The 16,417-nt window shown below is 36.0% G+C and overlaps 5 protein-coding genes across 8 annotated transcripts in view; 2 read left to right on the top strand and 3 right to left on the bottom strand.

Moving 5' to 3' along the window:
* Nucleotides 1–1,479, bottom strand: part of LOC109582515 (uncharacterized) — a 13,138-nt gene extending 11,659 nt beyond the window's left edge. Inside the window, exon 1 of the mRNA XM_019997259.1 lies at nt 672–1,479. Coding sequence (XP_019852818.1) covers nt 672–843 — 172 coding nt within the window. The 5' untranslated portion in view covers nt 844–1,479. The remainder of the gene's footprint in view (nt 1–671) is intronic.
* A 101-nt stretch (nt 1,480–1,580) lies between these two features.
* LOC109582516 (uncharacterized) lies at nt 1,581–2,803 on the bottom strand. The gene is made up of 3 exons (XM_019997261.1): nt 2,516–2,803; nt 2,364–2,474; nt 1,581–2,303 (listed from the first exon to the last, which is right to left on the bottom strand). Exons 1-3 carry the CDS (start codon nt 2,801–2,803, stop codon nt 1,581–1,583), a joined length of 1,122 nt encoding a protein of 373 aa, XP_019852820.1.
* Nucleotides 2,804–6,049: 3,246 nt separating this feature from the next.
* LOC109582521 (kelch domain-containing protein 4-like) lies at nt 6,050–8,335 on the top strand. The gene is made up of 3 exons (XM_019997266.1): nt 6,050–6,076; nt 6,237–6,725; nt 8,188–8,335. Exons 1-3 carry the CDS (start codon nt 6,064–6,066, stop codon nt 8,205–8,207), a joined length of 522 nt encoding a protein of 173 aa, XP_019852825.1. The 5' UTR covers nt 6,050–6,063; the 3' UTR covers nt 8,208–8,335.
* Nucleotides 8,336–11,083: 2,748 nt separating this feature from the next.
* On the top strand, nt 11,084–13,570 carry LOC109582517 (uncharacterized). Its single transcript, XM_019997262.1, has 7 exons — nt 11,084–11,101; nt 11,463–12,063; nt 12,129–12,293; nt 12,347–12,474; nt 12,535–12,687; nt 12,730–12,988; nt 13,045–13,570. Exons 1-7 carry the CDS (start codon nt 11,084–11,086, stop codon nt 13,365–13,367), a joined length of 1,647 nt encoding a protein of 548 aa, XP_019852821.1. The 3' UTR covers nt 13,368–13,570.
* Nucleotides 13,405–16,410, bottom strand: LOC109582537 (DNA-directed RNA polymerase I subunit RPA1-like). 4 transcript variants are annotated; one of them, XM_019997283.1, is made up of 9 exons: nt 16,189–16,410; nt 15,956–16,040; nt 15,432–15,564; nt 15,262–15,338; nt 15,115–15,213; nt 14,489–14,528; nt 14,345–14,432; nt 13,637–13,699; nt 13,405–13,555 (listed from the first exon to the last, which is right to left on the bottom strand). In XM_019997283.1, exons 1-7 carry the CDS (start codon nt 16,308–16,310, stop codon nt 14,422–14,424), a joined length of 567 nt encoding a protein of 188 aa, XP_019852842.1. In that variant the 5' UTR covers nt 16,311–16,410; the 3' UTR covers nt 13,405–13,555; nt 13,637–13,699; nt 14,345–14,421. The 4 variants fall into 4 exon arrangements, with proteins under 4 accessions (XP_019852842.1, XP_019852843.1, XP_019852841.1 ...); XM_019997284.1 differs by having other exon boundaries at nt 14,345–14,528; nt 16,189–16,257; nt 16,296–16,382; XM_019997282.1 differs by having other exon boundaries at nt 14,345–14,528; nt 15,441–15,564.
* Nucleotides 16,411–16,417: the final 7 nt, after the last annotated feature.

Genomic DNA, 16,417 nt, shown 5'->3' on the forward strand with positions numbered 1-16,417 from the left:
TGGCACACGAAGAGACCTATAATATATCAGTGCTGCATGGCATGTAATACTATTGACCACAATCCGACCTGATCTTTCAATAGAGCTTTTAAGGGGCCAATAACTAGAACAATAGTTGTACCATTAGCTAATTGGTGAAGTTGATCAAATGCTATAGGCAGAGCTTGGTAGCAAAGACTTTTGCCATAGCTGCATAATGAGTACAGTCAGTGAAGCCTGAAGCGGCAAGCATTTAGCGCTCAATAAACTTACCCAGTTGGTAGCATTGCAAAAACATCTTTCCCTCTTAATACGGATGCAATTACAAGTTTCTGCATTGGCTTTATAGTTGTGTAACCAAGAGAAACTGCTGCCCTAGCGGCAACGACTGCTTCTTGATTTTCGAGAGCTGCCATTTAAATGTGATGTCACATTTGTCTTGCAATTTGATTGGGCCGCAAAATTTTTGCGCTACAGAACCAATGCTATATGGGCGTGATACCAGACCCTACGCATGTTTTGCAAGGGGCTGGTTACCAGACTACGTCACCATCACACACAAACACATGACACACAGAGACACATTAACAAACACACTTAATTATTAGCAATCTGTTCTTTGTACATGAATATAAATTATTCTGTTTCAAATACTGATCAACTATTGTGTATCAATGATGAGAATTACTGACCTGATGAAATCTTGTAATAATGTATCTCATTACATTTACCATTAGCTGAATACTGAGCATCAGGTTGCTTTGGAGTATTGATGGAAGAGTATCCCCTACTTCCACCAATTATGACAAGATAGTCTTCACCGTCAAAATGAACTGATACCATTCCACAGTAGCTCTTCTTCATTGGACCACGATCAGAACTAGAAGGAGAGAGTTCTCTCCACTCAAATGAATCTACATTGAAGGAGTACAAGCTATTGCGATGGACACCACTCCTAGCACCGCCAAAGAAACAGATATTTTTTCCAATGGCAACAGATGAACATCCACCAGCACACAGTGGAGGGTTGCCATTTGTTGCTTTACAATCCCATGAACCAGTTATGGAAGCAGGTTCTGGTAGCAACACATGAACAAGATGGCTTTGGATTGTAGCCTCACCGAATGTGGTGTTATTCCATCTGCTTCCATGACAATCCAACTACCATCACCAAACGGTTTCACTCTATTCGAATTTACAGCATTGTTGGCTAGGCCAAGATGCATATCATTTTTAACAGGACGTTTGGATTTACATACAGTTTCAGCAGGTGGATCATTGGTGAGTTGATCACATGCATGAGAGGCACTAACTTTTTCTACTATATCTTTAGGAGCCCATACTGGAAGGAGATGAGGCATTGTAGAAGAGTCTCTAAGCAAAAAATTATATTCTTCTTTCAACTGCCACATTCCACATTGGTGCATTGACCGGGTGATCTCACGATGATAGTAAGATGATAAGTAATACAGTGAAATAGTAATAACATCTAATGGAACCTGTTTCCATTGCTGCAAATGATGCAAAACAGTGTTAAAAGATTCTGATGGATTGTTTGTAATACCATTGCAGGGATTTCTCACTTGAGCATTTCGTAAAACTCAAATGGAAGCATGTACTTTAAATGGTGGTATTATATGATTATCAAAGTATGCAAGTACTTTGGGCTTCTTTTTAAACTGAGCACTTTCTCTTGTAATACTCCACTGCTTATCAAATTCATCTTCTCTTTCTAGTAACTGCAACTTACAAAAGAGATTGACAAAGTAGCAGATTTCATCAGCTGTGCAATTGCAGCGGCTTTTGAGGTGCCATTGCAAGTCTCTTCTGATGTGATTCCAGCAATATAAATGGGTACCACATGGAAATAAATCACTGAACTTGAACTCCCGATCTGTCACTATGTTAAGGCGTTTAGTTATTAATACTGGAAGCTCCTTGGTTAACACTTGGATGAAATTTCTGTGATCCTGTTGCAATCGTCTACTATGCAATAAAAATCCACAAGGAATGATTGGCTCCTTTTCAAATAGATGGTTTCGAAAACTAACAGTTGATAAATAGAAGTCGTCAACATTAAATACTGTGCCATAATGCAGAGTAACTGGCGATGATGAAACCTTCAAAAGTGTCTCAAGGGAGTGTAACAGAAGATGGGGTATCAAATGAACAACAATCCTGGGTATCGACAACATGTGACTCACAAAACTTTTTGACACTCCATTGTGTTCCTGAATCAGCTGGCTATGCAGCTCATGCATATTGTACAGAGCATCATGTGACATTCGATATTTCCTACCAATAGCATCCTTGAAATTTCTAACCTAATTATATGCATTTCACGATAATAACATAATGCAAAGTTTACACAATTATACATTTACTTGTTTAATATCACGAGGAGTATTTACTGCATGCCTCAGACCACCTGCATCAGAATTTATAATATCTGCATGAACAGCTTTAGGAGTACTCAGTGCATTACTGCCTTGCACCTGGAAGAAATTACTATCACTTTCTTAAAATATTTATTTACCTTTTCTTTTACGTATGGAGCTGATCGAATATATGGTCTCCTGGAATTCTTTGCACCTCTGTGTTTAAATGGTGTAAATACTTTGTGATTCCCAGTGTAATGGATGAGATATAAATCCTCATAACCCCAGTACTCCCATCGTTGAAAAGCTTTATTCCCTTTCTTCCTATCACATGTACCATCATCAACAGCATTACACCGCTTTTTAAGCTCAGTTCCTTTATACTTTATGTCATATACACCCAAATGTGCCCAACGATACTGATCACATCTATAACAAATAATCATAACTTTAAGAGTTTTCAAAATGAGAACATACCAAAGCTTCTTGCGTTCTGTTTCCCACAATGACTCATTGCTCCCTAATGCATACAAAAACATCTGACTTCCAGTTGGTAGCACAGGAGGAAGCTTCAAAAATTCAGCCTTGTATTTGGTTCGAGCTTTCTGAAATATGCTTAACACTGTCTTTGTAGTAAGATTGGTTGAGGACTTCTTTGATAAAGGCATACACCCCTCTGATTCATCATTTACAGGAACATTTGAAACACAAACTGCTAACAAAAAATTAGCACATGATAATTTGTTTGAAGCTATGGATTACAGTTATACTATCATGAATATAAATAATGGGACCCCAAAACCATGTATAGAAGAAACATGAATAAGTGAAAACATCATTCAAAGCTACGGAAACTGATCATAATGGTGTATGCATTATTGATACTTGATAAATGAATGGTTGTTGCAACTGAAATATATTCACCTGGTAATCTCAAGTCATCTTCATCACTATACATATTACTATCTGAATTGTTAGTGGAATCTAAATCACAGCTCTGATCACTGCCATTATTATCATTACTCCAGGGGGTGGTTTGTCGGGCAGCTGCCACTAAATTCGTAGTAGATCTGGCTAAAATGGCATTTATTATAATTTTCAGTGCAGCATTAACACTTACCAGAATTAGAATCATTAGTATCATTTTCATCAAAAAAACAGTCATTAAAGAGATTACTAGTAGGACTAGGAGTAGCTGCCGGTACCATCATCATCAGACATCATAATATGCGCCACGTGTACACAACACGAGGCTATCATCAGAGTATCCGGAGCAGAACTCCTCCGGCTATATACGGACATATTCGGGCATAAACCCAGCTTTTTCCTGGACCCGGACCCGGCTTTTAGCTTCCATATCCGGACCCGGATCCGGCTTTTAGTGGGTCCCGTCCCCTCCTTACCTACCCCATCACTTTGACTAGGAGAAGTGAAGAAGTTGGGATTTGGCTTGAGTCTAGTAGACTGAACCAGCAGATTTTCTACTGGCACCACGACTGGAACTCATTTTGATTTTATGAATTTGGACAGATGGGTGTGGTCTTATCTTGCATATATAGTTAGGGCCATAGATATCCGTGCCCACTTCTCCTTCCAGAGTCTACAGCTTGCCTGTATTTTTGCCTTATGTTTTTCAATTTTGTTGAAAGAATTGCCTTAGTCATCTCACTTCTCAGGTGAATATATTCCTTGACTGGCCTTTCAGTTTTGTCTGCTGGCATTTCAGCCCTCATCATGACTAATATATCGCCCGTCGTACTTGGTTTTCATACTTTCCCAATCTACATTTTCAGATGATTTCTTTACTTTATAGTCCAAGGTTACATGTAGCAACAGTTCACATTCGTCATCAGTCCACTTAAAATCTCTTTTAGCCTCTCCTCTAGCTGCAGCAATCATCATGAACAGTCAGCTCAGTCGCTAGCTTGCTATCATTCCCGCGCATATAATTATAGAAGTCACGTGACTAATTATTGATGTCATGAATAATTAATCAATTAGTGTATAAGTGTAAACAAGAGTAGATAATAGAAGAGAGTGTCCTACTGTGATATACCCCCTGCTTCATCACGTCGTAGAATTGAAGAGTCACATTCAGGATATTTTCAGTATTTTAGAGTAGTTATTCAAAAATAACTAGCAATAATAATAACTACTCAAATAAAATACTGAAAATATCCTGAATGTGACTCTTCAATTCTACTCTTGGTGTAAACATGCAATCCAGATAGTATGCGTTTTGCTAATTTTATCATAACGGATTAGTGTAAACGGGGTCTTAGAGTATAAAGGGATTGGAAACTGCGTGGGCGGCCTGTATAAACCAATGGAGGGCGAAGTTATCACTTCCCGCATCCTAGTTTCTCCTTAGCAACGGGAGAGGTCCACTTTTCTCTGTTCATAACTTAGTCCCAGTAGTTGCAAAAAATTAACAAAAATATGCATAAAATACCTTATAAGTTCTATATTTATCAATCCAAATTTCATACAGTTACTCAAAACTTACAAAAGTAACAAGCTGTTTCATTCATTACCGCCCAAGCGGGACCTCTTTTCTGATGTTCTGTACCTTTTACTAAAATGTCTCGTTTTACAACAAAGATGCAAGCATAAAACAATCAAGCGCTTTGAGTTGCATGGAACTAGGGTATTCTCAGACTTGTAGTTCATACATCTTCTCCAGAAACTCAAATTTTGTGTTGTAAAAGTGACCGTAGTTTCTGTACCTTTTTCTCCGAAACAGTAAATATTTAAGCCAAGAAAGAAACACATGCAACAGATGGCATATTGCTTTAGTGAACTGGCTAGTAATGGTATTGATATGTTCTTTTGAAATCCTATAAACCTGTCATTCTCTGGCAAAAATTGGCTCTTCTCCTCTATACGGTGATAACTACCGCCTACGCAGTTACCAATCCCTTTATACTCTATATCTATGGTTAGGGCATAGATATTAGAGTAAATGAAAGGGATTGGAAACGGAAGCGTGGGCGCAGCCCAACCTCCGCTAGGCTGACAGAGGCTCGCTGAAATTTCAGTTTTGTCACAATTTACCCTTGATTTTCTTTCTTTTAGGAGCAATATCTCGCAAACAAGTGTTCCTATGCAAGTGAAATTAATGCATCAAGAAGCCTAATGTTTCCTCTTTATAATTCTGTTTTCTATTGTAGATAATTTTACCATGTTAATGTTATGGCACTTTTAAAACCATAAAATGTATTTTTGTCATTATAATCCCTTTTTTGAAAACTACAAGCTAGAGTAAAATGCAATATCTTTATAATCATATGAAAGAGTTTCCATTTGCATATCGAATGATACTAGTTAAGGTTAGAATCCATGAAGCATGAGTTTGTTACTACAGAAAAAGGGCGAAAAATGAAAAAATTTTGTTGTACCTATAACTCGTTGCAAAATAACGTTGTAGAAGTAAAAACCTTGCTGCAGGTAGTCCAACACTTTCTATATCGAACGGTAGGTATATCATAAGTAAGCGTCCTCTTGGATCTCCATAAATATCCTTCGAAGTCCTTGCAGTACAGCCTCACTAATGGAGGAGATGGGAAATCAACCAGGTTTTGGGCCGGTAACCAATAGCAACATCAACCAGCCTACGCCCCCGTTTCCAATCCCTGTGTACTCTAATATCTATGGTTAGGGCGTAACTCTAATATCTATGGCTAGGGTGGGGCTGGTATTTGCAAGAATGGCATCTAAAAGTGAGGGCCACTATTCTCTTCTCTTTGTATCTCTTTCATTCATTCTTTGTCTCTCTTACTCTCTTACTACTTACTTTACTCCTCTGTATCCTGTCCTTATTCTAACTCATCACTATATTACTGTTACTCTGTTACTGCGGGTACCTCTTGTTCTCTATAGACTATCAACCAGTGAAGAGATCGGGACACTCCACAGTAAAGGTAGGAGACTACCTATATATGTGGGGTGGGGCCGGGTCTGGAGTACACTATGATTTAATAGAAGTGTATCACTTACCAACTGGTGCTTGGGACCAGAAACCTACTACTGGTACATGGCCACCAGGTACCAGGGGCTATTCATCAGTCGCTATAGGAAAGGACATATATTATTTCGGTGGATTTGGCAGTGTTATTTATGAAAACAGCTTACATTGTTTCAATGTGGATTCATTCAAGTGGAGGGAACTCTCTCCTTCTAGTTCTGATTATGATCCAATGAAGAAGGGATTCTGTGGAATGGTGTCAGCTCATTTTGACGGTGAAGATTATCTTGTAATAATTGGAGGACTGGGTTCATCTTCTACACCTAAGCAACCTAATGCTCAGTATAATTATTATTATGGTGATTTGAGATGTAATGAGATACATTATTACAGGATTTCATCAGGTCAGTAATTCTCATCATTGATTCACAATAGTTGATCAGTATTTCAAACTGAATAATTTATATTAATGTACATAAAACAGATTGATATTAATTAAGTGTGTTTGTTAGTGTGTCTCTGTGTGTCATGTGTTTGTGTGTGATGGTAACATGTGTCTATATGTGATGTGTGTGTGTGTGTACTAATACATACATTATGATGTGTCTGTGTATGATAGTGCATATAATGTATGTGAGAATTTATGAATATATGACTGTGTATGTGATGTGTATCTATAATGTGCATGTTATGTGTGTGTGAGTATTATCATGTATCTGTGTGTGTGATGTTTGTATATGTACATGTATCTATACATAAGCTAATGTGACTTGTGTGTGTGTGTAGGTTCATGCTATTTATTATCATTTTTAATAAAGTTCTGTATCACATGAGTCACAAATTACCAACATACAATGTTCCATGAGTTTTGTATAATTATTCATTAACAATCATAACTGACATCAGGGGCGTAGCCAGGGGGGGGCAAGGGGGGCAATTGCCCCCCCTTTTTTTAAACTCAAAATTTAAAAATAATCAAATAATAAGCTGCTTTTGGAAGGAAAAGCTGTTCTACAACTTACATATCAAAGGAAAAGGCCAAAGCAGTCTTTCTATGATGCCATTATAAGGCTGAAAAGGTATTCAACGTTGCCTATGATCGGTTAAGAAGGCCACCATGTTGAAAAATAGGTGTGGCCACGCCCCAAAAGGGCGTGGTTCCGCAAAATTTTGCGGCGCGCTTCGCGCGCCACACAGCTTACCCCCCCTTTCCAAAAATCCTGGCTATGCCACTGGACTTGTACCAGAATAGATTAGTAATCTTGAAATAAGGAGACCCCCTGGACCTCTCCTTCATGTGTACAGGTGTGGTGTGTGTGTATCCATACATGAGTGTGTGTGTGTGTGTGTGTTTGTGTATCATGTGATAGTGATGTGTGTCTATGTATGATGTGTATGTATAAATAATAATGTACACACATATACACATACATATGTATGATGAATGTGTATAATGGATGTGTGTGTATGTGGTAGTAAGTGTACATGAATGTTTGTACATTATTATTAGGTCAATGGATATCTCCTGTTGTTACTGGAGACAGACCACCTCCTATTGAAAACTTCACTCTAACACCAGTTACTAATAACACTGCGGTAATGTTCGGTGGCCTTACTGATAATGGAGAGAGTAATAAACTGTATATGATAAGTTTCACTAAGACATCAGTGGTGAGTTAATACTGTAGGATGGGTTTTGACTGTGAAATTTAATTGTTGATTTTCAATTACATTTTATTTGAAACAATTGTATTCTAGCTTTCAATTCAATGCAATGCAGATTATTTTGTCTCTATCACAATCTTTTTCATGAACACATTCTATATAATTAATTATTTTATTACATTTTTTAAATTTTTCTCTAAGGATATATTAGAAGTACCTAATCTTGCAGAATCAGTACAATGGCATGAGGGTAGAATGGCTCATTCCAGTGTACTGATTACCACTAGTTCAGGACCACACTTACTAGTGGTGGGTGGATCATATGCCTATGATGTATGGTTACTGGACATTAACAAAAGAAAATGGAAAGAACTGGTAAGTATTATATGTGACCATAATTGACAAAAGGTACCTTATGGCGGGTAGTGAAATTTGTCTTTCTAGCCTCAGAAATCCAACTTCCTGAGCCCCATTTATCATAAAATTACTCCACAGGATGCAAAAAGTTACCATGAAACTTTTAGAAACAATGATTGTCGAACAAAGCACTCACAGGTTGATATTTGCCATTATTAAGATCAATTTTAAAATCCGCCATAAGGGCCCTTTTGTCAATTATGGTCACATATTATGATGCTTGATAATGAAACATAAAGTGATTAACTAAATTTGTAACTCATGCGGTTTGTAATGTACATGTACATATTATGATACTCAGTGAAAAATACCATGAATAATGCTGGTATTCAGTATGTGTGTGTGTGTCTGTTTTTAGTGTGAATGTGTGTTTGTGTCTTTTTGTGTTTTGTGTTTGTTTCTTTAGCTAAATATGTGTGAATATACATGTGTCTGTGTGTGTGTGTGTGTGTAAAGATGGATTCACAATAGATAGAGTGTCAATGCTGGAATTAAAATAAATTCTATTTTATATACATTGTGTACATTGTGTATGTACATACGGTACATGTATTTGTGTGTATGTGTGCATATGTTTTAATATGTATGTGTGTACTAACACATGCATCATGTGTACATGTAGCATGTACATGTGTATGTATGTGTGTGAGCAATTATGCATGCTTTACATGTACCATTATATGTCTATGCATGTATAGATGTACATGTATGTGTGTTAGTGTGTCATTAGTATGTGTATGTGTATGTGAGTACATGCAGACACTTAGTAAGTTCTTAATTAAGGACTCACATGATTTAATAACACACTCAGTTGTGTATACTTGTCTATTAATATATTGTGTATTATTAATTTTATTATGTCATCTTTTGTGTTACATAAACACACTGTGCAGACTATAAAACTGTCACTTAGTTATTGTGTTTATTAACCAGATATCAAATCAATTATTATGTAATACACAAATTAATTATTACTAATTTAATTTTATAGATTAATCTACCAGACAATGTCACTAACAGATACTGGCATTCTCTCTCAGTGTGGAGTGTGACCCCAACTACTAACTGGATAATTGAGTTTGGAGGAGATACATCAAACGCTGATACAGCAGTTATTGAACTTCGTAAGAACATGTAGACAGTAATAGATACAATGTGTATTGATGATATGTAATGATAATTAGTAATGATAATATTACAATAAAGTAAGTAATTCTTATGGTGAATATTTAATGAGAGCATTTGACGTATACCTATGATACTAATTATTACCAATTCATTCCTGCTATGTACAATAGTGAAATATAATGACTGCAGATACAGAAACACTGATATTAATAGGAGCTAGAGTGAATGAAATATTATTATCAGTGTATTTATATACAATAATATATTCATGTGGTTAACTGTGTAAACTGACAGAGGTCACACATACAATGATTAAACATGAATCCATCAATAATAAGGTTACCATAGTAACTAAGTTTAATTAATTTGTGTATTCTTATTCTATACACTATTTTGTTACTGTATAGGATATTCCAGTGATAATGATTGGTCTACTAGTGTAATACCTCTGGACCAGTATCAAGATCATCTAAGAAGAAGGATACTGAGTGATTGGGAGAATTTAGGATTAAGCAAAGAGGTTCAATTACTCAGAGGTCACCTACAAGAAAGAGAGAGAGAATTCTATGAGGAACAGCTTCAAAGACAAATAAAAGAGAAGGAGCAGATACAACAAGATCGAGACAAAGAGCAGCAACAGCTTCTTCAAGAAAAGGCAACACTTACTCAGCAACTTGATGATGCTACCACTCTCCTTGAGCAAGCAGAAAAGGATAAATCAAGTCTTGAATTAGGTACTATTGTGTTATACTGTTGTTTATGTGTACATTGTTTACATTATAATACTAGTGGATTAGAGAATGTTGAGTATGGAAATAGTATTCTGTACTCACTATAGGTGAAATTGTCCATGCATTAGAAATAATAAGATTCATGTAGAGTGAGCTCTGCTTACCATGTATGGTATCATTAGCAATAATCATAGTACATGTATTTATGGGCTACTGTACATACAGTGCAAATTTGTTTAAGCAACAAATATCATTTTATATCTTTTGTATTTTTATTGATAATAGAATATGATGAGAAGCTTAAAGCTAAAGTTGCTGAAATATTGGAAGAGAAGACACAAGTAGAGGAGAAGAAACAGATTATTACTGGTTAGTGTATCATCAGTACTGATATTAAATGAGAGAATATTCTATTAATGTAGAAGATTATGAGAAACTGAAACTCAAAGTAGCTGATATGGAGGAACAATATCTTAACGAGAAACAGATCATTATTGGTTAGTTAACTATACACACCTCATGTATTAGATGAGAGAATATGTTTATTGTGTAGACGATGTTCAAAATCTGAAAACTGACGTTTCTGAGAAAGACAAAGTTATAGCCAAACTGACATCACAAGTAGAGGAACAATCACAGAATGAGAAACAGATCATTACTGGTTAGTGTATCATCATCAATCAATAATAATTATTAATATTCTATAATTTATAGACCTTAAAGAAAAGGAGTTGTACATAGCCAAACTAGTGAAGGAAAGACAAGAGAGAAGCAAAGAAACTAGTTCCATTGGACTACAATTTAATTACCTGATCCCTTCAATGGGTAGGAGTATCATTGTGTATATGTGACTGACTGAGTGCAGGGTTTACCAGCATAGTGCTCCTAGTACAGTGTATTTTGACAAAAATCACTAGGAGGGAATTTTCCATTTTTATAATTTTTTCTGATACATATACATGTTCTTATGTTGTGTAGCAAGTTTGAACTGATTCCAGTCAAGTTTGGATTTTATGAATTTTTAAAGTTGCTTCAAATTCCTTGTACTGTATTAATTGTAGTGCTTGTTAGCTCATGCTGTTTAGCTCACTTAGCATGCTTTTTGGGAAACCCTGACTGAGTGTATACAATTGTGTGTGTACTCATTGTATATATTTTGTATAATTGACAGATAAATTGGATTGTCTGAGTGATGTCCAGGTAGCAGAGAGGAATCTTTTCTTGATTCAAGGAGACAAACCTCAACTGATAAATTGGGAGAAATATGGTTTAAGGATTGGAGTACAAAAGGAGAGCTTACTGTCCTCTGAGACTGTAGAAGCAGCAGTGGTTGCTCTTGTAGGAGGACAGTTCCAGTTTCCTCCTAATACTGTCCTGGTCAGTGCTGTGTATGCAGTATCACTCTCAAAGCCTCTCCTCAAACGGCTCATATTAGAAATACAGCACTGCCTTGATTTAACAGGACAACCAGCTCTTAATTGTCATCTCAAGTTTGCCATAGCTCCCGTGAGCACACCCAGTCTTCCTTACCAGTTCTCCATAGTTGAGGGAGGAGAGTTTAAACCTGATAGTTGGTATGGATCCATTCAACGTAAAGAGTTCTGTTTGGTAGCTATTGTTGGAGAGAAACATCTACCCAAATCATCAACTAATGGAGACGAGTCAGAGGAAGAGGAGGAGGAGGAGGAAGAGGAACAAGCAGAAGAGGAAACTGAGGAGGAAGGGGAAGATGGTAATAGTGATTCATCCAGTGATTCTGATAAGGCTGAAGATCCACCAGGAGGTAGCAGTGGAGGACAAGGTGAGTATAATGAGTCAGTGAGTGTGTACTAGTATATAATGAACTGAATCTATTCCACTATATAGGAGAGTCTACTAGTAATGAGGGAGTAGAGGAAGAGGGGGAGACTGGAGGTCAGCCATTACATGAGGAAGGAAATGAAGAGCAAGATAATGAAAGAGTAGAAGAGTCAAAGGATCATGAAGAACCACAGCATAAAGAAGCAACTGCTCCAATACATTGCACTGAAAGTATATATAAGCACATCAACCTACAGATGCAGTGAATATTATTTTGTGTATAGGTAAAGTAGTAGTTTCCACTGGTGTAGTTGAAAATATGACATATGCTGGACTCATTTATTATGAGAAAAAAGAAGCTGAAGATTTGGTGACATTTACTGTTGCTAAAAGCCTTAATGCACTGCTTGAGGTAAATCTTTTAGTAATAATGTCTATACATTTAATCGTTAATAATACTTGTTGCTAACAGTTTATTGATAAAAGACACTCTCAAGCTGAAGTTGACCAAGATATTCTATTTCGCTTCAAAGATTATGATGGATGTGTTGAATTGAAGTTTGATGCTCCACAAAAGAAACCTTACACTGGTTGGAGTATTGAGCCTCACCTTCAGCCTTGCCGAGTAAGTACTGCAATATAATGTATAACTGATGAATATTAATAGTTTCTTCGTTGTGATGTTGATAAGTTTGGTGATGCTAATTATCCTCTTCCTTCACGTTGCCTGATATCAGTATATGCATCACCAAATGCTGTACCATCACTACATTACTCTGTACCACTGGATGGAGTGGCTGATCCTGTTACATTATTCATTCATCGATCACTGAGAACTGCTCCTCCTCCTCCTTCAACAGTACAAGATACTAGCTCAAGCCCCTCTACTGCTAGTATCAGCCAAACCAGGAGAGAGACTGAAAAAGGTATGGTTGATATTAACATAATAACACACTAATCACTGAATTTGTATCATTAATAGGTACATTTAGATCTGATATTGCTCATAGAGTAATGACAGAATGTACTTCATTAATAAAGAATTGCGGAATAGATATTCACTTCTTAGTTGACAAGTTGCTGGAAAACAATATTATCAATGCAAGAGAGAAGAGAGAAATAACTGATGGCTACACTAAACACACTGCTGGTGAAAGAATGGATGAATTACTCCACATCATTTCAAGCTCCATTAGTATGGAAGGAGAAGTATTTGGTATATTCTTAGATATACTTAGAGAGGAAGGTACTAGAAGAACCATTGCATTAGCTGATAAACTATTAGAAAAATATAATAATATTTAGATAATGTTTATTGTTGTTGTTGTTGTTTTGTTTGTAGCTGATTTTATCAAAGCAATTGCTTTTAAAAAATTAGAAAATAAAATAAAGAAAACTGTAAAATATTCTCAAGTATTTCTACATGTACAGCTGTCATAGCAACAATCATTTTCCTCAGCAAGGCTACTGATCTAGTTGTTAGAGTAATTCTTCTATAGAAAGTAGAAGGAGGAAGAGAGAGAGGATCAAGAGAGAAAGAATGGAATGACATCATGAGAAGTAACATGACTTACCCTCTTTGATGACAAGGAGCATACATTGGGTACCCCATAAGAACAGTAACAGTATACCATAACCTAATGATAACATTTTTATAACAATAAACAATGTATCATGTAATAAGGAAAAGAAAATGCACGTAGACATGTACATGTACAGTACATGGATGCACATAGCCTTTGCTTTCTTTAAACGTGGCTCAGTATTTGAAATTCTCAAATTCTTATAACTCAAAATTATCAGCTCAAATGTTCTACATAGCATAAGGACATCAATATGTATCGGAAAATGTAATAAAAATTTGAGGTGATTTTGGAGCCATTTTTCAGGAAAACCATGGGCTACAGCCTTGGGTATTTTTCAAAAATTGGTCTAATTTTTAAAATGCTTATAACTTGAAAATTATTCTGAAACAAAACTTTCTACGCAGCAGGACATCAATATATATCAGAAAATGTAATAAAAATTGGGGGTGATTTTGGAGCCATTTTTCAGAAAAAAACATGGGCTATAGCCTTGGGTATTTTTTTAAATTGACCTATTTTAAAAATGCTAATAACTTGAAAATTATTTGTCAGAAACAGTTCAAATTTCTACACAGCATAAGGATATCAATACGTAACAGAAAATGTACATATTATTAGGGGTGATTTTGGAACAATTTTTGGAAAAATGCATGGGCATTGATTTACATAAATAAAAAATTAAAATCATAAACTCACTATATTATCATTTCCTCCTGACACCAGTTGCTGATGATTTGGTGGCCAGTGAATCCCACAGACCTCCTGGGTGTGGTCTAATAGTCTCCTGGTAGACATAGATATTATACTACATAAAAGGGATTGGATCCAGTCTATCCTCACCATGAAGGAACTGAAGAACAGAGGTATCACTATCTCTTACCTTGAGACAGAAACCAAAAACATTAGACATGTATGTACACAAAATAAGAACAACAGCTTCAAAAATTAATAAAAAATCTACTTTCGATTGGAATCAGCTCAAACATTTTACACAACATTGCATGTATACAGTATAGCTGGTTATTTTTGTGGGTCTAATATTACATGGTTTGTTCCTAGCGGGGCAATTCGTGGTTTTAATTTTGTGGCTGACAGTTTACATGGCCTGTAGGGGGAATGATTTCATAGTCTTAGATTTCATGGTCAGCTGAAGAACCATGAAGGCCACAAAATAAAGTGCTACAAACAAAATTATAGAAAGGCAAACTTTTCCATTTCAAATTAGAAAAAAATTAACATGATTTTTGAGCAACTTTTTATTTGTAAAAAATCGGAATATGATTGGAATCAGTTCAAACTTTCTATGCAGCACATGTACAATGTACATGTATAATTTATGCATCAGGAAATTTAACAAAAATTGAGAATTCTCTCCTTTTCATTTCTGATGTACATGTACAGTGCAGGCAAATTTTGAAAATAGTTATAAATTCACAAAAATATCAATACTATTACATGTAACTCACTGTTAGATCATAATTGACAGTAATTCCTTCTAAATGTTTTACGAGACACCTCTGCAAATACCCACTGCGGCTTGTCTTCACAGCAGTATCAACTAGACCCTATCAAAAAAGTATCAAGGGGTCTGAGACACACAAAATTCACTGAACCTCTCGTCCAGCCATAGCATGAAGGAAGAACTCTGGGGGTCTTACGCCAGTTAGAAACCGACCATCAACAAAACCACCTACAGGATAGAGAAATAAAAAATACTAAATCTAGCATGATCATTAATTACGCTTAATTCAGAAGCAATGTACATGTACATGTATATACACACTACACTGATCTGATCTAGGAGTGGTATCGTAAGGAAGGAATGTAGGTAGGGACCGTCCTGATAGCATTATTGGTGGGCGTCGACCTTCTAACTCTATCTGACCCAAAAGACATGATATCTGCATGCAGTTGACCTTTGGAGAGAGAGAAAGTGACAGTAAGGTGTGTACACTGTACATGTATTGATATAAAAATAATGCTAAGCCAGTATGATATACGTGTACATGCAACTGTATAACAATCATACATGTACATTATACATGTATTTATGCCAAAAATTTATGTGCATACATGTACATGTACTACATGTACCGTATTTCCTTAAATTTAAAAGCCTGGGCATCTACTTCTTAAAATGGTATTTGGACCTCAAAAAATTAAAAAAATAAATAAACTTGTGCACAGAATTGGATTCGAACCAGTTAACTCAAGCATTTGACATCAGGAGCCTAAGGAAGTATCTACAAGGCTTTTATTTAAGGATTATACGGTACATGTACAGTATCTGTATGATCATGTACTTACAGTAGAGCCTTTAGCTCCAGCTTGTACCATTAGCTGTAGAGAATTACTGGGAAATGGTTTATGTAAACCAACAGGAATACAAGCACTGGACATGAGAGAGAGGGAGAGAGAAAGTAATAATAAAAGGAAAGATCAAGAGAGAATGGAAGTAGGTACACATACAAATCGCTATAAAACAGACGGAATGGATACATTATATGCACTCTTGCTTCACAAATGCATGTTGTACTTACACGTTAACTTTATTATTGATTTGATCAGTTTTCTTTTTCATAAAGAAATCTAACACTTTGAGACCGTCCCTAAACAAAAAAAATAAAAATAGGACAACAATATGTACCTTTATCTTTAACATTTTTAACTACAAAAGCATCAGCAGCTGCTTCAAGCCCGCAATCTCTACCCTCAGCAATAATTTTAAATCTCTCTTTATCTGCCTAGAGGACAAAGAGAGGAGGAAGA

The sequence above is a fragment of the Amphimedon queenslandica genome, unplaced genomic scaffold (assembly GCF_000090795.2).
Source record: "Amphimedon queenslandica unplaced genomic scaffold, v1.1 AMPQUscaffold_13378, whole genome shotgun sequence".
In the NCBI taxonomy this organism is placed as follows: Eukaryota; Metazoa; Porifera; class Demospongiae; order Haplosclerida; family Niphatidae; genus Amphimedon; species Amphimedon queenslandica.